The sequence below is a fragment of the Coturnix japonica genome, chromosome 2, assembly GCF_054131305.1.
Source record: "Coturnix japonica strain WE chromosome 2, WE-NBRP24, whole genome shotgun sequence".
Classification (NCBI taxonomy): domain Eukaryota; kingdom Metazoa; phylum Chordata; class Aves; order Galliformes; family Phasianidae; genus Coturnix; species Coturnix japonica.
In genome coordinates, this window is record NC_140664.1 from 97,349,621 (window position 1) to 97,373,760 (window position 24,140).

The following is a 24,140-nucleotide window of genomic DNA, read 5'->3' on the forward strand; positions in this document are numbered from 1 at the left end:
GTACGTTTCCATAGCAGCTTCCTTAGATGGTGAAATAAATACGCTGGCCATTTAACCATGGTGTTACTAATGGCACTATTTAATCAGTTTCCCATTAAATACCAAAATGGGGAAAACAAGTGATTTAAGATAAAATTTTCTGTGTGGAGTATTGGGAACCTGCAGAGAAGTGTTACTGTGAGTTGGTATTTCTTATGTAGCATGAGTGTGCAAAACACCTGCCATGCTTAACATATTTGAGCATGTTTGTGTACAGTTGTAGACTGTCCAGCTATATCTCCATAGGGGAAACTTCTCATGTTTGATATCAGATTTATTTGTAGTGCCATCTGTTAGTTGGATTTGGAAATGCGATACAGCACTATGCTGAAATCACAATGCAAGCATGCTATAGCGATGGCAGTATAACACATGCAATCACAATGCACTTTGGGAGCATTTATCACACAGGGAGATAAATATATCACAGTATTTCTACTCCATAGCCTTGGTGCTCTTGTTTGTTTTTTGAAGCAACTGATCCTCCTTTTTTCAAGCAAGAGTTCTGAAATACCACATCAGCTAGTCCTGCACTGAAGAGTTACTGCATGTTCTTGACGTTCACAGGGACTGTTGTTTGATAGTACCTGCATCATCAAAACAAAAGGAGTTTGATAATCTTGCCTTCAGGGCTCAAGCCACGTAAAAGCACTTCCTTGCTTGCCCTTCAGTCTGCCTCAGCTCATTCTCTTCTCAAGCAAATATGACGCACAACCCATAAATGAAATCTTTTATTTTAGAAGCATAATAAATCCTTTCTGTTCTCTGATAAACTGAAGAAAAAAAATATAACATCTGTTTGCTGTCATTAAATCCTCTCTCCCCCCCCCTTCCAAGACTTTATCTACATAAAACAATGTAAAATATTTTTTTTAGATATGCACAGTTCTATACAAATAATTTCTTGCTCAGCATCTCTCAAAAACTTTATACAAGTCAGGCAGGTTAGCGAGCTGCAAGATGTTGCCGTCATCTGTGAAGTGTTTAGGAGGTAAAAGATGAGTCCTGAAGGCTTTGTAAACAACGTGCTCCACTGTCCATTTCCACGGCGGTGAACTAGAGTCAGAATCCTCATTCTGAAAGGTGGAACAGAAGGGATGAACAAATGGAAGTTATTTCACTAACAGAGAGCACTTCAACTCTGTGGGACTGCTGAAATGAACTCTGCTAATATTCGAGTTCGTTTTGCACTGCCAAGTTAATTTTAAGCTCTGAAAAATCCATTTGAGTGATGTCACTTGAGCTGGCTAGTTTAACTGAATGATTAAATTGATACTTACACACAAGCAAACTACATTCTTAGGCTTATATTTATCCTCCTATAGAAGCTTAGTGTAGCTCAACAGGTCAAAAAAACACTTTCTGGACTGAAGCCCAGTGTATACATGAAGTATACTGCAATGCTCAGTGTTAAAAGGTTCTCTCAGTACAAACAGTTAAAGTGAGCAATGTTGTTTTAGAAACATGCTGCACTGCTACTTGATTCACTTCACTGAAAAAGCAGATTTGGGATTAGAACTCTGTAGTCTGGGGGAGAAAAAACAAAGTTTGTCCTGCTAATGCTAGTTACATAAGTAAATAGTAACATACTATGGTACCTGAGAGTGTGTCAGGTTGGTTTCATCCATTATATATTGTTTTCTAATGGAGTAGAACAGAGAAAGTTCTTTACTTAGGCTTTCAAAGCACTCCTTCTCTTCATCCCAGTTTACCTGTTAGGAGAAAGAAGTAATATAATAAAATCTGGATAAGTGGCCAGAGACTTGGTAACAATTCCTGTTATGGAGGAAAAAAATAACAACCACAGAAGCACAGAATTGTAAGGGGACTCTAGTTATCATAGAGACCAACCCCACTGCTAAAGCAGGCTTCCTACAGTACAGAATAATGCTTTGGCCGTTTTTGTGCTGGTAAGGTGAAGGCAGTGAACAGAAATGAGTAAAAATGAAGGCATTCAAATTGAAATATACTTAATTAGTAGTTATGAATGTAGAGGTGAAATCCAATTAATCAGTAACTACTGTAAGAGTGCCTGAACTATGTAACAGCACATTTAATCTATTTCTGCTCTTCCTTTGCAGCTTATCATCAATTCATTTGGTTCACGTAATTATTTCCTAAATTAAAAAAGATATTTGAAAATGAATAACTTACAGAAACATACCTCAGTGGCCAAACGGAGGATAAACATTGGTAGTCCTTCCAGCAGGGGTATGTAGTTGTCTATGAGAAGGGGTAATCCAATAAGGTTTCCTTCCTGCAAAGGCAATACTACTGCTTCAGTTAAAAATATGGGCTTTTTTGCAGTGAATGAGCTACAACTGTTACCTGTTTTAAGACTTTCTTGCTAAACTTACTGAGCATTAAGGAGTATCTGAAGTTGCAGATTTTTGAAGCTCAATTTCAGGTAGCCATTGTGGGAAAAGGGATGGGGGTGGTGTTTAACTTGAAATGCTTCAGTGTAGAGTTTTCACCTCTGGGAGAGCTCAGCTCAGCTCCCTCCTCTACCCCCTGACTATGCTGATCCTATTTCCACTGAGAATACTGAGGTAAGGAGTTTAGGTTATATGACACACTTGCTAAAGCTGTTCAGTTTTGTACAGAATAAAAGACGCAACAGGCCACATGCAAATGTTAGAAGCAAGGGAGATCCCATAGCTCAGCCTGGGCTGAAGTTATGTTGCACACCTTGTTGGACAGAAAAGCTGCAGGCTGGTTACTGAAACAATGACTCAAGTATTTTATCTGCTTGTTGATTACACTTTGCATAGCCCTCCTTTAAAAGCAGCTTAATTCCTGAGTATTTTTAATGAAAGGGGTAAACCACCCAAGTCTTACCAGAGCTAGCTCTTGCAGATAGTAAGCACTGCAAGCAAAACTATTGCTATTACCAGATGTCAAATTGCAGCACCATTTAGTGTGAAGAGTAATAGCAGCAGTCACCTCATCGATTTCAAGGGAGAAATAATCTTTCAACATTTCAGTCTTCTTTTTCAGAAACTCAACTATGTACTCAGCAAGGCCTTCTTTTGGGCCATCTTCCTCTGTCCAGCCACTTTCAGGGTCCTCTAAAGCAAGCATTGCAAGCTCATATAAAGGAGCTGGCTCCTAAAAGAAGCAGAAGTGTTGTTAATGATCAAAGCAACACGACAGATTTTTCCTTCACATATAACGTGAGTTCAATACACAGTTTCTAGCCTGCAGAGCACATCAGCTCATCAACCAGTCTAAAAAAGTGAGAAAAAACTCTAACAAGTCCACAGTCCTGCAAAGAGTTTTGACGGTCACAGGATAAGCTCTATCATTCAACAGCATTTCTGATCAGCACAGAAAGTACAGCACAATTATTTGTAATGATGTATGAGCAAAGCCTGCTGAAGAGTGAGAAGCACAGGAGCAGCCAGGATCACAATCCACAGCTGCAGCTGCAAAATTACTACAGGTTTGCCAATCTATTGCTGTAAGGAAAATGGCACATCGCTCCTATGAGTGGACAAAAATGAACCTATAAAGGGACAGGGTTACTGTAAATAAACAATCTTATAGAGAATATAATGTAAAGTTATACTTACAGAGAGTCTTAGAACGCCAAAGTTTGCAAAGTCATAAATAAGTATCTGGTAGAAAAGTTCCTGGCTAGAATGAAATACAAACATTTGTTGTATGAACACATGTATCTCCAAGGTATCGTAATTAAGAGGGGGGAAAGCACGGGTCATCGTGGATACAACAGCTTCATTACCTGAGTTTTGTTGTATTGAGAAGATACAGTTTTGTCCGATGCTGCACCAGAGCCCACTGAGGGCTGACACAACCAACAAACGAGTGATCACGCAGCATCTCCTGAAGACCTGAAATTGAAGGGAGGAAAAGGAAGAAAACAATAAGAGAAAGAGTTTAATATCCTACCTGCTAAGTCTGCCCTAATTTATTCAGTTGAGTCATCTGTGACTTTTAAAGTCTGGTTTAAAGTCAGACATTGCTACGCTACAGCTTCTAATATAGGCCTGTACTGCTACCAGTTATCAATTCATTTTGAAATCTTAATTATTTATTTGCATATTCATATACTCAGTGTTAAAGCACAAATGAGAAAGGTTAGGAGTTCATCTGCAAATGCAAGTTTTTAGAAGTCTCTCCTTTTGACTTCAATAACTTGACTTTCTCAGGTTGCTTCAGCCACAGCTTGGTAAGGGAACACAGGCTGGGGGAAAAAAGAATAACAATAAAACAACACCACAGCAGATCACATAGAATGGCAGGAGTTGAAAGGGAACCTCAAGAGATCATCGAACCCAACCCACCGCTAAAGCAGGTTCCCTACAATAGGTGATACAAATAGGTGTCCAGATGAATCTGTAATATCTCCACAGCAGACTTGACAACCTCTCTGTGCAGCCTGTTCCAGTGTTCTGTTACCCTTACTGTAAAGCTCTTCCACATATTTGCATGGAGCTTCCTATGTTAATAGGAACATGTTCCTATGTTCCTATGCTACCAGAAACACCACAGTAACTTCAACAGAACGCAAACAAGATTGCCGACATTCAGACTAGCTGAATAATATGGCATTGTGTGACTCAGTGTCATTATGCGACTCTTAAAGCAACTGAAGGAGTGAAGAGGGAACAACCCTAAGAACTGCAAACTCTTCATCTTTTTCCAAACTCTTTCTCCAGTCTCTTGTAAATTCCCCTTATGTACATGGGACAGATAAATATATAATACAGTTATCAATCCTGTTCCATTATTATGTTCTCCTTATGAATTCTTTTGGAATCATGCAACTAGGCCAATTTTCTTATAATATTTTAACTTACATTTGCTTGAAAATTGCTAATTAACTCAGTTTTTCAAGCTGTGATTTTACAGCATTAGTTATGATGCAGGTTGAGATTTACCAACTACTTAAAACATATAAAGAATCTGGGACACCTTTTTTTTTAAACTTATTTAAATTTACCCTTTGGTAGACCAAACAATCATCTTGATTTGGTAAAACAAACCTGAGAAGCAAAACAGTTGCTTACTTTCATGTGCCTGGTTGCTAATCTCATCCTGAAGAGTCAACACGCTGGTCAAATTGATAATTCTTCTTTTAGGGGTGCAGGCAGCAGTCATTTCTTTTCCAGTGTCTTCTTCCATTCGTACATCTGTGTCTTCCCGTGGTCTCTTTCTGCAATACAGAAACAAAGAGGAAAGATGTTCTACTTTTCTATCACTTGAGCAAAGCACACTCAGACGGATGGGATGCTGAATTCATATACTGTATGTTAATAAAGCAAAGCTGCAAAATGCTGTGATGTAGTTGCTATCTTTCCATCACACCACAGAAGGGTGAACCTGTGAAGTGAGGCAGACCGATATGATCTCTCTGATGCAAAGTCAGCATCATTATCTATACTGTTTCCTGCCTTGTAACTAGAACGGGATTTCCGTGCTTGCTGCAAAGTTTTTCACAAGTTACGTACTTTACAGTTCACAGATGACATTGGATTTCTCATTAAAATGCTGTAAGAAGTTACTCTAGAGAAAAAACAACAGAACAAAACATCCTTCTGAAAGCAGCAGTCCAAAGAGATGAGAAAAACCTTCAACTTCGGGGCGATGCCATGAAATAAACAGGTAGGACCTCAGGAAAGTTGAGACTCACCGTGGGACTGCTTTCTCAGGAGACAAGTGTCCACTCTTACTCAGCCCTCCAGGCATCACTGCATCCTGCTGAACGTCAGCCATTTCAATTACATCAGCTGTTTCAAGGAGCTCACTCACATCTTCCATTTCAGCATCCTGTGGCCTAGCTGTGCCCTCTGGAGGTCCCACATTAACCCCTGATGTCTCTTCCGTGGGGCCTGTACTCTGGGAGTTGTTCAGTGGCTGAAGAAAAGCATCCAACTTCTGCTCTCGGGAATCAGTGCGGACCATCTGATGTGCATAAACTTTATCACTGGTTCCTTTTGTAGCCGTAGAAGAGCTCGCTGCTGATTTTACCACCTCACTGGAAGAACATTCGGCCCCCGGAAGCAATGTCTTCATTATGATATGAGAAAGGAGAGAAATCAATCGTAAGTAAGAGCACACAGACAACACAAAGATCATGTCTGTTTCTCACAGCATCTTACTGCTCAAAAGCAAGTAACTTCCAAACCCCACAGAAACCCTGCAGTCACCTGAAACATGCATCCTCACCTGAGTGTAGTACATCCTTGAAGAATTAGAACCCAACAGCTTGCTCTCTATGTGTTGTTGCACACGCTCTAGAATGCTGTCTTCATGGAGGAAGTGGACTTCATGTTTTGTAGGGTGTACATTCACATCTACATTTTTAGGGGCTATTTCCAGGCTGGAAAACATTGTAAAGAAGTTAACATTAAGTTACCCATGGATGGCAGAGAGGGTACAGATTGGTTCAATATTGAATTTGTCAAACTAGGCACCAATTACTCTAAGAAAAGAAATCATAACAATCCCAAAACTTCAAGCTACATTACAAACAATTTTGTTAGGTATATTAAAATTCTATTCTGATCTCAGCCAAGTCAGCTTGCATAAATTACCTTAAATCAACCTCTCCACTGGACAACTAAAATGTTTTTAGAGATATTTTATATCCTGAAGTCACCAGTCAATTCATCTGTATTACTGAACAACAGGTCCAGTACTGCATCCCCCTGGTGGGGTTTTCTATTACTTGGCTTAAGAAATTCTCTTTGACGCATTCTAGAAGCCTCCTGAATTACCTACAGCTTGCTGTGCTACTTTTCCAGCAGATGTTGGGAGGAGAGAGTCCCACAGCAGGACTAGAGCTTGCAATCGTGGTGCCTCATGAAGCTGGAGGAAGAAGGTTTCATCAGCAGGCTCTGCTTGATCAGGCGGCCTGCAGTAGTCACCAGCCACAAGGCTCCCTTTGTTGCCTCAGTCTCTTAACTCTCACCCATAGGCTTTTGACTCGCTCATGGCCATTCTTCAGGGACAGCTCTTCTCACTTTATTCCTCTCTTGATGTAGAGGGTAATCCCTCTTCCCCTCCTTACCCATCTGCCCCTTCTGAACAGCTTGCAGCCATGAATAACCACATTCCAGTCATGTCAATTATCCCACCAGGTTTCAGTAATAGCAAGTTCATCACGGTTTTCTAGTACCACAGTGACATCCAACTCCTGCTTTTCCCAAGCTGTGTGCATTGGTGATGAGGCACTTCGACAAGGTGACAAGACCTTGAAATCTCATTTCAAGTGTTCTGCAGTATTGCCAGGCTACTTCTTCCTATTACTTTACCTTAAGTATAGGAATGGATGTGTACTTTTTGGCAAATAAGCAGCATACACAGTCTCTATGGCTTTCCGCAAAGCAGTTGACTCTACCAGCCGATCTGAAACAGAACCAAACGCTACTGTCAAATAATGCCACTGAAATAGATTAGATGGTGCCTAACTAATCCTTCAAACCAATATCTTCCAGCTTTTCATCTTCAAAAGACATGCATGATATTCCACAAGCTTCAGTTACCTTAGGTTTACTTTTGCTTTTTTTTTTTTTTTTAACTTACGGTTTATGAAGAGTAAAAATATGCATTTCTTCACAGAGTAGTTGGCATTCGTGATGTAGCCTTTCATTTTAAAGGCCAGATTTGCATCTTCGCAGCCCACTTCTATGAGTTCCCTATTGACAGTTTGACAGAAACACACACACAAAAAACGTATTCTTCTGTTAATGCAAATCTCAAGCAGCCCTCACAAGTAGCAACATACTGTTCTACCTTGTAGTTATATTGTGGTTAAGGATAACACAGGACTGACATGTACTAGAAAACTCCAGATCCAAATGAAACTTGACATCAACATACCTGCTAACAGCATTTCCAAAGATGGACCTAATGTTGTCCACTGTGGTAGCATTTGATAAAGTTCTGACATCTGACACAGTATCACCTTGCTGAAGAGACCAGAAAGGACCATCAGTCAGTTCACAGTTCTGTCTGATGTTTCAGAAACACATGAAACTTAGCAATAACGTTTCTAACAAATGATACGATGTCATGGGATGGTTTATATCATTTACTTATTTGTGTTTAGAAAAGCAGTAAATGTAAAATGGCACCGAAGTGCAGAATTTGCTAGACCACATTAGAGCCACTCAGGCTAATACTTCATCTTTGAAACTGAAGAGCTTAAGCAGCTCCAGAAATAAGTGTCAGGAACATCACAGAATGAAGGCACTTTGCACAGTTCTATTTCACGTAGTTGTTAGTAACCAGACTTTCAAAAAAGGCTGAAACAGCTCATAAACAGTGGACTTCAGGATCTCTCCAAGAGGAGGCATGGATACACAGGACATGGAGGAGCCTGAGGTACTCAAACACTACTTTTATTTTTGGCCTCATTCTTCACTCGAGTGCTCTAGCCATGCTGCCCAAGTCACAGATAGCAAAGGGAGGGACTGGGAGAATAATAAACTGCACATGTAGTAAACTAGGTCTGAAGCCATCTAAGGAACCTGAAGGTGCACAAGTCTACAAGACCTGATGAGATGCATCATCTCAACTGACATCATTTACCTGGACTTCAAATGCAATGCATTTGACACTGTCCCATAAATCCTTGACACCACACTATAAAGACAGTAATATGATGGATGGACCATGCAGGGGATAGGAACTGGCTTAATGGCTGCACTCAAGGAGTTGTGATCAACAGTAGGATGACCAGGTAAAGACCAGCAACAAGTGACATCCCTCAGGGTTGATATTGGGACTGACACTTTTTAACACCCTTGTCAGCAACACGGACGGTGGGATTGAGTGCACCTGCACCAAGTTTGCCAACAACACCGAGCTAAGTGGTGAAGTCAGCAGACAGGAGGAAAGTGATGCTACACTGAGGGACTTTAACAGGCTCAAGGTGTGGGCCTACTCAAACCTCATGAAGTTCAACAAGGCTACATGCAAAGTCCTGCTCCTATGACAGGGCAATCTCAAGCACAAATACAGGCTGGGTGGAGAATGGACTGAGAGCAGCCATAAAGGCTTGGGGGTGTCAGTTGATGAGAAAGAAACACAACGTGCTCTGTGCACTTGCAACCCAGTAACAGCTGTATCCTAGGCTGCTTCAAAAGCAGCATGACCAGCAGGGCAACGGAGGCGACTCTCCCCTTCTGCTCTGTTCTCAAGACCCCACCTGCAGCACTGCATTCAACTCAGGGGCTGCCAGCATAAGAAAAACATGGATCTGTTGGAGCAGATCCAGAGAAGGCCATGAGGATGATCAGAGGGCTGCAATGTTTTTTTATGAAGACAGGCTGGAGTTGTACGGCTCTGACAAGACCTCAGAATGGCCCCCCTGTAACCAGCGGGGGCCTACACGAAAGCAGGCAAGGGACTCTATTTGGGACTGACAGGACAAGGGGGAATGGCTTTAAACTAAAAAAAATGATATAAGAAAGAAATTATTCACGAGGGTGGTAATGCACTGACATACGCTGTCTCAAGAAGCTATAGGTGCTCCATCCCTGTGTTCAAGGCCAGGCTGGATGGAGCATTGGGGCAGCCTGATCTGGTGGGTGGCAGCCCTGCCTACAGAAGGAAGGTTGGAAGTAGGTGATCTTCTGAGATCTCTTGCAACCCAAGTCAGTCTATCATTCTATAATAAAGCTAAAACAAACGAAACGCTGATCACAGAGAGAACACCAAACTTCTGAGAAATACATTGTTTTGTTTACTGTTCACTAAAATGATTTCTACTCAACTGCAACAAAGTACACTTCAACATTTCAATACAAGGTAAAACGCTGTATACTATTCCCTCTGCGAAAGAGGCAGTACAACTATGCTGTTGCTTTCACACCTATGTGCATGTGAGAGAAATATATATGTATATAAATATATAAATAAATATAAACTGACTAGATATGTATATGGTGAAATTATAAGGACTTTATTTACATACCTTTTTAACTGAAAAGCTGATACCTGAGTTATGGATGGCATACCTGGAAAAAAAGAAAAGAAAGTCAATATAAGACTGCAGTACACAAAAGAAAAAGGAATGAAGGGCTGCTGTTTGTGAATGCTGAAAAAGGAGCTGGTAACAGGTCCAAAAGTCATTTCCTGCTAGACAGTAATGCAACTCAAGCCAAACTAAGCTTTTTGTAGACTTAACAGCTATCAAGAAAACACGAACAGTTTATAGCTCACCCATAACCATGAGGGAGGGAAAAAATATTCTTATTTTATCAAGGAATATATCTTATTTATCAAGGAAAACTAAAATAATAAGAAGAAAACAACCACAAAAAATAACAACAAGCCTAATCAACTTACATAGATCTCATTAGGTTAGTTTCAGTACGAAGTTTTACTACTGAGATCATTTAGCTTATCTAATCAGCTCTCAACCTGTATGAAGAAAAGGCTGAAAAATGGCTGACTTCTACTCTACCTGGATAGTTCAGCTGCCTTTTATCCAAGGGCAAGTTATGATACATATCAGCTGCATAACCTTGGCTGAATGTCAAAGGCCTTCCACAACTTCATGTAGATGACAACAGTTGTTGCCTTTGTGCACTGTTGTCACTACTCCATCGTAGAAGGCTGAGTTGGAAGAAACTCAGCAAGACTTCAGATCAGCCCACCACACATCAGCCAGATCTGCCTCTTCCTGGCTGAAGTGTTCCTTTACAGCGAAGACTAAGAAGCTCTTTCAGGGAGGAAGCTAAAACTTAACACAGCACCCTGCTATTCTTTGGTATCTTCTGTTTTAAGTGGGAGAGCAAAGCAGTTTTATTTGGTTAAATTGTGTAGGTCCTGCTTGCAAATTACTGCACATGAGAGATGCAAAAAACGAACCCAATAAGGAAACATTATATCTGGTACCTAAAGTGATATACATATATATGTGTGTGTGCATTTCATATACATTATATATGTATGCGTATTTCATATACATTATATACATACACAAGTATATTTCATATACATTATATATTTACATGCATATAATATATATATTATTTAAATATTTAATATATATGTGTGTGTGTGTTTAAATATTTAATATATATGTGTGTGTGTGTGTGTGTGTGTATATATATATATATATATATATATTGTTTAAGATGTCAAATTACCATTCAGTTTTTTCTTTTTCACATTCAGTTACTCAATTTTTACTTGGATTCAAGTCAAGTTTAATTGAAGTTCACTTATTCAAGCCTATCTCCATTTGTTTGCTGGGATTCTTAGTAATGATACACCTGAACTGAGTATAGTTTTTCAACATCTAAATTTTCTCTGTCAACTCAGACTGTTAACTAGCACTGTACACTAAAAAAGAAGTAAAAAACAGAACAACAAAAGGCAACAACAACATCACAGTATCACATACACACACCAGTCTCTCGGAAAAACCCATGTTCTTCATGGCAAAAGGAATTAGAGCTGCTTATTTCAGTTTACCTGCCAACAACTTCTAGTATTTTGGCATACTCCTCACTTGGATTTTTTAAAGCTTTCCTCCTTGTATTTACATTGTAAAAAAGATCTTCCACCTAGAAGAGACAGAAATCACAATTAAAGATAGTTAAAAAAAAAAAAAAGCTATACAATTAGACTACTTTCTGAAAAGATACCACAAAATTTTCTGAGAACATTTTAGTTTATAGAATCATAGAATCCTTAGAGTTGGAAGGGACCTCTGAAGGCCATCCATTCCAACTCCCCTGCAATGAACAGGGACATCACACCAGGTTGCCCAGGGCCTGATCCAGACTCACTTTGAAAGTCTCCAGGGACAGGGCACCATCCACATTACTGGGCAACCTGTTCTAGTGCCCTCCACCCTCGTTGTAAAATACTTTTCTTTATATCTAAGGAAAGGGCAGGATTTGGCCTTATCAAGCCATGCTGATTCTCCCATATTACCTCCCTGCCTTCCATGTACCTTCACATAGCTTCCAGGAGGATCTATTCCAGGATCTTCCCCAGGTGAGTCTCATAGGTTTGTAGTTTCTGGGGTCATCCTTTTTACCCTTCTTAAAAACAGGTATGCTGTAACCTTTTTTTTCAGTCACCAGGGACTTCATCTGACTGCTACAACTTTTCACGTATCACAGAGAGTGGCTTGGCAACTACATGAGCCAGTTCCCTTAGGACCCACATAGACTTGTGGATGTTCAGGTTCTTCAGGTGGTTGTGAGCCTAACCTTTGCTTACATTGCTTCCCCAATCCCCTCTTACCCAAGCAAACGTTTGAGGCCTGTGTGGCAAGCAGTTATCAAGGAAGACGAAGGCAAAAAAAAATTGTTGTGACCTTGTCTGTGTCACTCGTTAGGGGAGGGGAAGCCCTCCTGAACCTTCCTTTTCTGATTGAGGTACCTATAGAAACCTTTCTTGTTCTTTTTTGGCATTAAACTGTGCCCTGGCTTTCCAGACCCCATCCTTACACAGCCTAGCATGAAGGACACATTATGAAGGATCAATGTTCAGAGTTTCCTTACCTGCTTAGTTTCACCTAATAAAATGCAATGTTTAATTTAGTACATAAGTTCTTTGTTGTCTGTTTTTAAACCAACACGACCCCATAAACATTTGTCACGGGTTAAGCAAATGACAACATTTGCTTTCTAGTGAAAGTTGTATATCTTCCATTGCAGATAGCACTGGATTCTCCAAATAAACTGTTCTAATGAAACGCAAATAAGTATTAAAACAGCTGCTGCAATCAAGGCGCACACATAAAACACTTCAAAAATATTGTTCTAAGTGATGCTGTCATATACCTTGTAACACATAACAGTAGGTGGAATAAATATAAAGACCAGTGAACAGGAGAATGTGCAAAACCAACCTACCATGATCTGTGTCCCTTGGTTTCCAGCACAGGGTTTTGGGGGGGCTTTGATTTTTCCATCACTGTAAGAAGCTCTAAGCAGAAAATAAAAAGTTGTTGAACAGTTAATAGAGGTGAGGGGGAAAAAAGGGGAGAAAGAAATAAATGGACAAAAACCCCATTATCACTGTACTCCTCCCAGCAGAGAACTTGGTTTGCTAGAGATTGACTGCAACTCCCCACCTTCTGCTAGAGAAAAGAAGACCTCAGTAACCTTTGCAGCCACAGGAGAAGCAGGAAAGTGAGAATAGCAGCAGAGAAAAGTACCAAGTAAAAGGATATGTGTTTTGAAATCGCACTACTCAGACTTTCCTGTGATAGTAAGATTATTGTCCTTTAGTCTCTTTAATATTCAGACCTGCACTAATAATAATTCTTCTGCTACACTTTATACTTGAGTTATACTATTAAGAGATTCCTGACTCTACATATAACGTGTGTTCCTTTGTTGTGCATAAAAGGATGTTGACATAAACGATTACCTGGATCATAACTAACATACCTGTATGCACACTTTGCATCAGCTGTTTTAGTTGTTACCGTAACATGGGCAACGTGACTGATGCTAGCCAATGCCTAGAGAAAGAAAAAGCAACAGGCCTTGCCTCAATTAAATGTCTTCTCACTCCAGAAAACAAGAATAGATACCAATCCCTAAGAATCCACTTATTCTTGAAAGACATGGAAATATATTTTGACTATATTCACAAGACAGACTCTCAGAAACCAGAACCTTCTGTAAAGGTTGTTGGGAATGACAAATTACATGACAAAGTACAAAAGAATAACTATAAACAGTGAACAATTTCAAAACCTTAAGAAGCGCTTACCTCACCCCTAAACCCATACGTTGAAATACTAGCCAAGTCTTCGAATTTCTGCAGTTTGCTGGTAGTAAATCTCTCACAAACAATGTGCAGATCTTCCTTCTGTGTGAAAGAGACAGATGAATTCTCATAGTTGCTTTCTGTTTCATGAAAATCCTAGAACAACTTAGGCTGGGCAGAACCTTAAAGCCCACACAGTTCCAGCCTGCAGCTATAGGCAGGGCTACCACCCAGATCAGGCTGCACAGGGCCCCATCCAACCAGGCCTTGAGCACCACTGATTTTTCCATGTCTTTTCAAGAGCATGAATATTTACAAACTGAATTAAGCCTTAAGAGGTAATATGGGTAAAATATCAGTGTGCAAATGTCTGTTTTAAACTCTACTCACTCTGATACCACAGCCGTTATCTTGGACCTGGATGAGCTTCAGACCACCTTCTTTGACTACTACCTGGATACTTGTAGATTTAGCATCCAAACTGCAGAAACCAATGAAGCACATTAGAGAACATCAGTTCTAGTGAATAAAAACATATACGTCATGCTGGATGTTAGGAAACACTCCTTCAAAAGTGCTCAGGCTGTGGCACAAATCCCCCACAAAGCAGCCATGCCCACAGCCGTTGGGCGTCCCCTGAGCGGGTGGCAGGAGCTTACCAGTTCTCTATCATCTCCTTGATGGCGTTTGCCGGTCTCTGGATGACCTCGCCGGCCGCGATGCGATTCACCACGGCCTCATCCAGCCGCCGAATGACGCCGGCGACCAGCGCCATGGTAAAAGCGCGGCCCGCGGTGCTGTACCGCTCCAAACAACAGCACTGCCCCGCACCACGCACACGGAGCTCTGCGATTGGACGAAACGAATGTCCATCACTTGGACGTCTTCCCGCCCGCGGCAAGTAGAGGGAAGGGGCCGAGAGGCGGTGGCACGGCGGAGCGGCGCGGTGATTGGCGGAGAGGAGAGACGGAGGCGGGGCTTCTAGCAGCCATTGGGCGACGCCGTGTGAGGGGCGCGGCCATTGTGGGGCTGCGTGTGGTGACGTGAATGCATAGAAAGCAAATATTTGTTTCTTAAGAATTGAATCAAAGAAGTCGGTGTATAGAAACTTAACAGCAGTTTTGTAACCGTTAAGTCAGGTATGTTTATTATAGTGCTGAGAAGCACTGAGGATATTTCCACCATAATGCCTTCAAAGGTCACATGATTCAGAATCCATTATATTTCCACAATTAATACATATTCATCAATTACACATGAGACAATTAACAGATACACGCCTATCTCAGGTAGTCATTTATGAGCTCTCCAGTCTTCTATTCTATGGTCTCTTCTACCATCTAGCATCCTTCTAGCATCATGATAGTCCAACCAACAATCTTCTGCTTCATTCAGTGATCTTCCTTGCTTGTCCTCTACATGAACTTCCGTCACTGATGCATGCTCAGTAGGGAAATGCCTATTAGAAGTAATTTATTGGTACCGAAATTGTAACATTTGCTCTCTCAGCACTCAGCCATTATTTCTGAACATCTGTTCGTCCTTGGATAGAGATAAGTTTTGCCGGCCTGTCTTATAATGATTTATATTGGGGTGCAGAAGATAAGGAGGACAGAGGGGAGTATCTTGACTCATGCCTGTTGCATCCCAACCTAATCCCAGAGAGAGACAATTCGGCCTTGTGTGGAGGCCCTGACTTTCATTATTGTGTTTCTTTTGCAGAGGGTATCTTATCAAAACAGAACATCCTTACAGCATGTTTTCTAGTCTGCAGTACTACATCCATACTATTTGCAACATTTAAAAGTTACTGGAGTTTTGCAAGCAAGAATTAATCATCTGAAGCAGGTTCCATAGAGCAAGTAGCAGAGGTAAGTGTGAGAAAACAGCCTGCAAAAGCAACCCTGATATAGAGATTGCCACCACTTTGTCTTGCATCCAAACTAGAACCAGAAACAGTAAGTGTCTCTTTAAGAAGATTCTATTTTCTGCAGTTTCTATTTTCCCAAATGTATCATCATTATGAAGGAAAATCACTGAATGATGGAGAGTGGTGGAGGCCCAGGCCAGTGCCCGAATACATGCATCAGTGGGCTGTGAGGTCACTGACCAAGAGGTTGTAAAGTCAGCAAAAGGGGACTGTGATTTCACTGACCCTTCCTTTATGCATTCAGGCACCAGCAGAGTCCAGTGTGAATCCATTCCTGGACTCCAGTTGAGCACAGCTGTGAGAACTGGGAGCACTGAATGAGGCCTTGGTTGAGTTATGCGGTAGGATTGCCAACGGCAGTTCTTGGTGCCCATCTCACAGCATCACCAGTGTTTCCCTGTCCCTGCCTGGCTCAGGGAGCTGGGGCCCTTTGGGGTGCACTTGCAGCAGTGGAGGTGAGTGGTACAGATACATGGACCCAGGATGGCTGATGGGGAGCAGGAGTCAGGAGAGGAAATAAAACATGCAGAAAGATTCTTGTAGATCTGCTGAAGTTATAACTTGATTAAATCAAGTTAAAGGTTAAAATTATTAGTATTTTAGGCTGTAGGCTAAGCAAAATAGGAAGCTACAGCATGAAGACTGCTCCAGCAAAAAAAGCTTGCTTTTTTGTCTTCTAAAAGAGAAACAAGCTCAGCAGCATTCCAGAGGTATTTTGTTGTTGTTGTACTTGTTTATCCCATGTGCCAAGACTTTTATCAAATTTGTGCAAGAAACACCTCTCTTTGTAGGTGATATTCCAACCAATGGGAACATCTTCTTATTTGCCCTTCTAATTTCCTAATTTCCATTAAGGAAAATTATTTAGTGGAAAATTATATCTTTTAGCCTCCTTCCAGTTTTTACTGCCAAGCAGCAGCAACATTTATGACGGCTTCTTAAAGTGGCCTCCAGTTAGCTAGAAAGAGATAACTGAAAGAATGCGAACCGAATAACCTTGATTTACTGTACTGTTACTTTTCAGCTTGTCTTGACAGGCGTCCAGCACGTCCAGGCAGTTCTTTTAACTCTTTGCACTGCTGAACACAGATACGCTGGTCTTGCAGAGAATTTAATGCAGCTTTAGGATACAGGCTAAAATATTAACGCAAAATTTCTGTTAAAATGATTGACTATATATAAATACTGAAAAGCTAGCCAAGCAATAGCACTGCAGCTACTGATGGCTTCTTATGTACTACTAAACACACTAGCAAAGAAATAAATGTTAGGGGGGAAGGGGATGGGGAAGGGGAAGGGGAGGGGAGGGAAGGGGAGGGAAGGGGAGGGGAGGGAAGGGGAGGGAAGGGGAGGGAAGGGGAGGGAAGGGGAGGGAAGGGGAGGGAAGGGGAGGGAAGGGGAGGGAAGGGGAGGGAAGGGAAGGGAAGGGAAGGGAAGGGAAGGGAAGGGAAGGGAAGGGAAGGGAAGGGAAGGGAAGGGAAGGGAAGGGAAGGGAAGGGAAGGGAAGGGAAGGGAAGGGAAGGGAAGGGAAGGGAAGGGAAGGGAAGGGAAGGGAAGGGAAGGGAAGGGAAGGGAAGGGGAGGGAGGGAGGGAGGGAGGGAGGGAGGGAGGGAGGGAGGAAGGGAAGAAGGGAGGGAGAGAAGGAAGGGGGGAAAGGGGGAAGGAAGGGAAGAAAGGGAAGAAAGAGAAAGAAGGAAGCATCGTACTCCATTTCCAGCTAAATCGAAAGCATGGAAACAAGATAGTTGCTCACCTGCCACGCGATGAGTTGTTAAGCTGCAGTCATTATGTTGTGAGTCGGTATCTTCCAGCTCAGGGCTGGGTAAAAATATGATTCTACCAGCAGGAGAGTTGCTCAAGACTACATGTGTCACATGCCTTTATACAAAGCCTGAAGCATTTTCATTCTGCAAGAGGTGGTTTGCTAGGAAATATTGCCCCAGTTAAGATTTTGCCCCTAGTTTATGGTCCATTTTTATGAGCTCTGAGAGAAAGCAGATTTTGGAGGCTCATGATGAGAACACAACTTTGAAGATGTCAGGTATTTCTCTCTCGTTATCATACTGTGTGTACACAGTCCTGTCAGGAAAGAAATTTGTTACGTCCATTTTCTGGGTTCCAAGTGCAAATAAGAGCAGGACATAATGCCTTATAGGATGTACTGGATTGAATACAAATTAGTTCTTTTTGTAGTTTATTTGTCTAGGCAAAGCATTTGTTTGTGTGGACCTTAAAACATCCAGCGTTGCATTTCATTGAAGAAACATATCATTCTGCTAAAGAAGATGAAGACAGACTAGTCAACACGCAACAGGGCACTAACATTAGCCTGGTAGCAATTCTTCTACTGCTCGTACTTCAGATTAATGCAGGAAAGGGAAAAACAAACAAACAAACAAAAAACTACATGTTGTCAATATAAACTATAGTAAACTAAACTAAACCCAACCTGAACACTGGAGAATTGCTTTCACTGTTAAAATAAGGCAAAATAACTTAAGCCAGCATAACCCAAGAAAGTGCTGAGACCCTGTATTGTCAAGCTGGTGGAAACCCTGCACCCTCTTACTTGTGGTAGCAAAAATCGTATTTACTTGGCTGTAGGTAAGTCATGATTCTCAGAGAGGTCAGAGCCATTCTGAGATTGTCCTTCTCAAACTGATGAGATCATTCCCACACAGGATGGCTGAGGTGGGAAGGGACAACTGGAGTCACCTGGTCTGATTCCTGCTCAAGATGGACACCTGGAGCAGGTTCCACGTCCAGTTGGATTTTGGCTATCTCCAAGGAGGGGGACTCAAAGTGTCCCTAAATTAACTCTGTGATCCTCTGTTGGACTCTAGTATGTCCAAGTCTCTCCCATTCTAGGCAACCCAGAACTGGTCCCAGCATCCAGATGTGGCCTCACCAGTGCTGAATGAGTAGAATTGTGTAAATATTTATTTAATTTTGTGACTAAATATGTGGAAACTTTTTTCTGCTGACAGTAATGGCGTGTTTCCACGGTGTTTCCTGAGCCAAGGGAGACCTCATTGCACTCTACAACTTCCTGAAGGCAGGCTGTGATGAGGAGGGGCTTGGCCTCTTCTTCCAGGCAACAAACAGGACCTGAGGAGATGGCCACAAGTTGTACCAGAAGAGGTTTACATTAGACATAAGGAAAAACTTTTTCTCTCAGAGGGTGGTCAGGCACTGGAATGGCTGCCCAGAGTGAAGTTGCCATCCCTGGCAGCGTTCAATAGGCATCTGGATGAGGAGCTACAAGATCTGGTTTAGTGGCTTGTGGTAGCAATGGTAATGAGAGGATGGTTGGACTAGATGATCTTGTAGGTCCTTTCCAACACTGTGATTCTATGATTCTATGCTGAACTTTCTAAGATAAAAGGTAAATGTGTATATATATATATATATATATATCAAAATGAAGGAGGATATATACCATGCTCTCTCGTCTCCAGTCAGTGACCTGCATGCTGTAAAATTTAGAAATCCTATTTAAGTACTTTCTGTAACTGTATTCAATTACTAGGAAGGGCCTAGGGAATTTTTATTTCAATTTCTGTGATGGAAATTAAGATTAGCAGCAGCACCATGGGCTGCAACCAGCTGAGAGCACATACAGGATTTTGGATGCACCTACATTTGCACTGCTCTGATGATGGTGTTGACACCAGTATTTGAATACAAACAACATGTGGTTTGTGTGTGGTTTACCTACAGTGCTGTACTGCTGTGGGTTGCAAAAGGCAGACTTGGTGGAGGAAGCAGGAAGGGGAAAGAGAAAGAAGGAGGAAATGGTAACAAGTAAAAAGAGGCTTTTTGTGTTAAAAGAGGGCAGAAGGGCTGCTGACTGTCCAATTTTCACTTTTACGTTTCGTTTTTGCAGAGCCCTTGCTTCAAATGACAAATGGAAACACAAACAAAAACTCCTAATGTAAATAACAATGTGTACTACCAGAGGGAGCCCACGTGCTGCAGACGTGGCTATTTTTTAGAGGGTTCATGTAATCAGAAGAGCACGGTGACCGGGGCATGAGCGGAAAAATTGCATCACATTTTGCAGAGACTTACAGGCCTTTTAGATAATAACACCCTCAGCATGTAATTCAGAACTTGTTGCCTGCCTGTTAAATAGGATTATGAGCATGGGAGAATTAAAAGTACTGTGGAAAACTTGGTGAGACATTTGAGCAGGTAGCACTCAGGCATTAAATTAAAGACACCCCCTTCACTTTTCAAGGTAATCAGAGTGTATCTGATTGCTTCAATTAATATGACAGTAACTACATAAGCAGCCATGCCAGCTGCACTGTGGCCCTGGGGTGCAGGGCTCATGCTGGCTGTGGGATAGCCCTGGAGGATAGGTGGCAGAAGGTGTCCTTCTCCAACCACAGCTGGTAACCAGTGTCACAAGCTACTTTCAAGGGGTTGAATTGCTTAAGCAAAAAGGAGACATTTGGGAAAGCTTGTTTGCTTCTCCGCGCCCGTGACAGTGCCTGCTGTTGGCAGTAAAAACAAACACTTGCTGCTTAAAACTTGGCATGCTCTCATTGCAAAAACAAAGAAAGAAATTCCTGCCAATCTCGTCTGGATTGCAGCCAGGAGAAGAATGTTTGTTCTTAGAACAGAGTTGAGGTAGCTGTCCTGGTCAGCCTGTGCAGTTTCCTGACCAGTTTCCTGATGTTTAAACATCTCTTCGTATTTGGGCATCTCTTTTGGGAGCATTCCTCTCCATCTCTGTCACCCAGGCTCAATCCCTCTGTTTCTCATGGGGTAAGGCTGTTTGCTTTTCTCTCTTGATAAGACCCCATTCCCTGTACATTCCTGTGCTAGAGTGTGGAATTGCAAAGTATGCCAAGTTGGAAGGGACTCATGAGGATCTATTGCTCCTCCTGCCCTCTTATCACTTGATTCTGTCAGTTTCTCGTAAATCTCATACCAGAGAAAGGAGACAACTAGTTGTGATACTAAATGAGTTTCATTTCCTTCTGCTATAACTGTCATGCTGGTATCAACAACCAGGCTAAAGTCCAGCTGAGATACATCCCCAGGCCAGTCTTTACATGCACAGCAGGAATGGGTGTTAGAGATTATATTGCTTTCCTAGCTAGATACACAGTGCTGGCTGTCACAGGGCTCCAGTCCCAGCTCAAAAGGACCAGTGATGCTGGTGCAGGTAGAGTTAAGCAACCAGATCTTTAGGAAATGGAGTAGCAGGAAGGGATAATAGGCAAGAAGGATTATACTGCACAGATGTGAAGGGATTTTTCAGCAGTAGGCCAACTAGAAGCAAAATGATTAAATAGGTAGGTGCTTACCATTGGTTGTATTGCAATATCCTCTACTGATTATGTGCTTGAAATTCCATTGCAAATTCTTTTAAAGCTATCGCTCTGAAGTAATACTCATTTCTTTGGGACAAGTTTTTGGCCTCAGAAACAAACTAGGGTGTACATGGGTTCATCAGGAGCATTGCTCCATCAGTCTGGAGATACCCTGTTAAAGTCAAAGGCATCCTGCAGTGTGGATGTCTCTATGAAACCACACTCACGCTGAAAGCTTTTTTCCTCATAGCTGCAATACCTGGAGGCATCACTTACGTAGAGATGCAGTGGTGGAAGGGGTCTAGGAGCTGGGTAGAAAGGCTTTATGTGTCATTATATGCTGCCTTGCTGGATGTTATGAGCACCTCCACCCAGTGTACTGAAGCACCTGTATCACCCCACATGCATCATGACTGCCCTGCCCTCTGGGCATGCAAATACGCAAAGCTGCCTCCCAAAATAGGTCCACATTCTTCAGTTTCTATTCATTACATTGCTGCTCATAATCAGGAAATGCCATAATTTGCAGACTCAGTTCTCATTGGCAATGGGAGTGTCTGGCAGACAGGTGTAGCAGAGGCTGTTACCTATGAGTGTTCAGGTCAGAGTCCCCAATGAACCAAAAGGCAGCAGAACCAGGAGGGTTCTTGAAGTGAAGCATCCCACCAGAGACAACCAGAGGGAGCTCAGGGTTCAGTGGAATGCCAGGTGCAGCCATCCCAGTCAGCCAGTCCTTCCTCCAGGCATTTCTATCCCACTGACCCTGTTTAAGGACTAGCAGCACATTTGCTGCATAAGAACTGAAAAATCCCACCTGTGGACTTTGATTTAGATCTGTTAGTAAACAAGTGCATTCAGGGGAGTGTGCAGTCCTCCCACCGGGTATCCATGCTGCTCCTAAACAGCCTTATTGGCTGTAGTGTTGACCACTTCTTTAAACAGTGGCTTTTCCCAGTATTCCAAGCATTCATCATGGAGTGAAAGGAGAGCAATGCCCATGCCAAGGTTGGCATTGTACCTGTTTCCTAGCCAGTACATGGGCAGCTGACAGATGCTTAGTCAGAAATGTCAGATTGTGGCCCTTGGTGACATAGATCTGTGTAAGTGTTCTTCAAGGAGAATATGTTATTGTATGAACTTTTGTGAGGCTGCTGTGTCCAGTTTTGGGCCCCTCACTGTGAGAAGGGGGTTGAGTTCTTGGAATGTGTTCAGAGCACCAAGTCTGATGGAGTGAAAAACGAGACCTGTGAGGGGCAGCTGAGAGGACTGGGGCTGTTCGGTCTGGAGGAGGATCAGAAGGGGCTCATTGTGCTTTAGCTGACATGAATTGGTCAGCTAAATTGGTCTCTTTTTGTCGGGTGATAAGGATGTGAGGGACTGGCCAGGGGATGCTTGGATTGGATACTGGGAATGATTTCTTCACATGAATGGTGGTCTGTGCTTGAAACACATGCTGCCCAGGGAGGTGGTGAGTCCCCATCCCTGGAGGTGGTTCGGAGTCGTGTGGACGCTGGCTTTAGGAATATGGAGTTTAGGGACATGCTTTAACGGTGGGCTTGGCAGTATTATGTAGTGGTTGGACGTGGTGATCTGGATGGCCTTTTCCAACTTACACGCTTCTATGAAGCATTAATCATTTGTTGATCCATTTCTTTGCCTGCATGAGGATCCCCACGAGAACCTCGACGCAAGAGCCTCGTTCTTAGTGCAGACAACACGCTGTGTTCCGTCCCGCCTCAGTGCCGCCCCGGGCACGATGCCCACGTCGGCGCGGCTCCAGCGCTGTGCCCGGTGTCTCCCGGTTTCGATTCCCGCGGGCGGCCCCGCGTGACGCGATGCGCGGGGAGGGGCGCGGGGCGGGACCGCGACATCTCCGTGTTTTGAGGCGGCGGCGGGTTCGCAGCCCGAGGGCTTCGTCGCTCGGCGGCGAGCGGGTAAGTGCTGGCGTTCCGTGTCCGCAGCGGTGGGGCATCGCCTGCCCTGCGCCATGTCCGTGCGGGGCTGGAGCTCCAGCGGTGGTCGGGGCGGGCGCTGCGGGCTCTGCGTGCATCGTACGGCCCTGCACCGCTTCGTGCGTTGCTCGGCCCTGTGTGGCTTGGCGTGCCTTGTCTGTCTCGGCACGGCTCTGCTCGCGTCTCATGGGGAGAGGCGCTCCAGGAGCGGCATCCCGCCGTGCCGGGGCCGCCTGAACTCGCCTTGAACCCGCTGTGTGGCTGCCGCAGCCGGAGCGGGGCCGTAGTTCCCGGATGAGGGGTGGCCGTGCGGGGTGGAAGCCTGCCAGGCGGTGCGTGGGGCGGCCGGAGGGGAGGCAGGGTGCGTTCTGCTCCTCCTGCCCTGCAGCTGGATGTGCCTCCGGCCTTCCTGCAGCTCTCCTGGAGGGAGGAGCGGGGGGGGTAGGGGGTAGATGTGTGCTGCTGAAAGAGAAACGCTTTGGCATGGCCCCCCGGCTGAGCATTGTCTGCAGGGGTTTTGGATCCTTTCCCTGGAAAACAGTGCTGTGTATAAGGTCGCGGAGTGGCCGCTTCAAAGCAGACTTGTTCGTTTGAAAGGGAGTTGGGGCACCTAAACCCAAAAGAACTGTTACCTTCGTATTTATTGCCTGATTTACAGAAAAATTAACTTAGCAGGTTGATAACGTGGGGTTAGTGCAAGTGGGAACAGGCTCTGCTTCCTCAAGAACATGTGCTAAGAGGAGAGTTTCTTAGTGGAGCTTTTACCTGTGTGCAATGAAACTTGCCAGGTGTGGGCTGCAAACTGCACAGGCTTGAAGGCTTTGCTGTTAGGGGAATCTCGCTGGGTTTCTTTGTTTCCAGTTTTATTCAGCTTTCCAGGAGTTTTATCATATTGAGCTAATCTAGAGCCCATTTGTTATTGCTGCTTTCTTACTGGGTCAGCACTGTTTGATGACAGGAACATCGTCAGGCTGAGTAAACAAGGGCAGCGGTGTAAATACCTCCCTCTTGGACGGGTTGCTCTGAGGTGTAGTTTATTACTGATAGGTTACAAAGAAGGGAGGATCGTTTGAAACTGAAAGAAGAAATCTGTTTTGTTTCACTTAGCAAAACAAGGTTTGCCGGGGAGCAAAGCCAAGCCTGTCACCGCTGCCAACTGCAACGCAGCCTTCAAAGAAGGGCAGT

The 24,140-nt window shown here is 43.2% G+C and overlaps 2 protein-coding genes and 1 long non-coding RNA gene across 20 annotated transcripts in view; 1 reads left to right on the forward strand and 2 right to left on the reverse strand.

Moving 5' to 3' along the window:
• Positions 1-757: 757 nt before the first annotated feature.
• MLH1 (mutL homolog 1) lies at positions 758-14,565 on the reverse strand. Of its 10 annotated transcripts, none has more exons than XR_014942909.1 (19): positions 14,409-14,565; positions 14,140-14,230; positions 13,753-13,851; positions 13,425-13,498; positions 12,885-12,957; positions 11,491-11,582; positions 9,983-10,025; positions 7,885-7,973; positions 7,588-7,700; positions 7,317-7,410; positions 6,229-6,382; positions 5,693-6,069; positions 5,070-5,215; positions 3,782-3,890; positions 3,612-3,675; positions 2,931-3,147; positions 2,204-2,296; positions 1,638-1,751; positions 758-1,115 (listed from the first exon to the last, which is right to left on the reverse strand). XR_014942909.1 is itself a non-coding variant. In XM_015854215.3 (19 exons), the coding sequence occupies exons 1-19, from the start codon at positions 14,522-14,524 to the stop codon at positions 948-950; spliced, it is 2,274 nt and encodes a 757-aa protein (XP_015709701.2). In that variant the 5' UTR covers positions 14,525-14,565; the 3' UTR covers positions 758-947. The 10 variants fall into 10 exon arrangements, 9 of the variants coding, with proteins under 9 accessions (XP_015709701.2, XP_085394259.1, XP_085394261.1 ...); XM_015854215.3 differs by having other exon boundaries at positions 2,983-3,147; XM_085538133.1 differs by having other exon boundaries at positions 2,878-3,147.
• A 303-nt stretch (positions 14,566-14,868) lies between these two features.
• Positions 14,869-17,535, reverse strand: LOC146762072 (uncharacterized). The gene is made up of 2 exons (XR_014942912.1): positions 17,433-17,535; positions 14,869-16,813 (listed from the first exon to the last, which is right to left on the reverse strand). It is a non-coding gene; the product is annotated as an uncharacterized LOC146762072 (long non-coding RNA).
• Positions 15,963-24,140, forward strand: part of TRANK1 (tetratricopeptide repeat and ankyrin repeat containing 1) — a 48,231-nt gene continuing 40,053 nt past the window's right edge. For 7 of the 9 annotated variants that reach the window (XM_085538126.1, XM_085538128.1, XM_015854209.3 and 4 more), the window contains exon 1: positions 22,857-22,937. The gene's annotated coding sequence lies outside the window, so the exon portion shown is untranslated. Of the gene's footprint in view, positions 16,135-22,856; positions 22,938-24,140 lie in introns of those variants that run through there. The other 2 variants (XM_085538127.1, XM_085538123.1) reach the window with 2 other exon arrangements.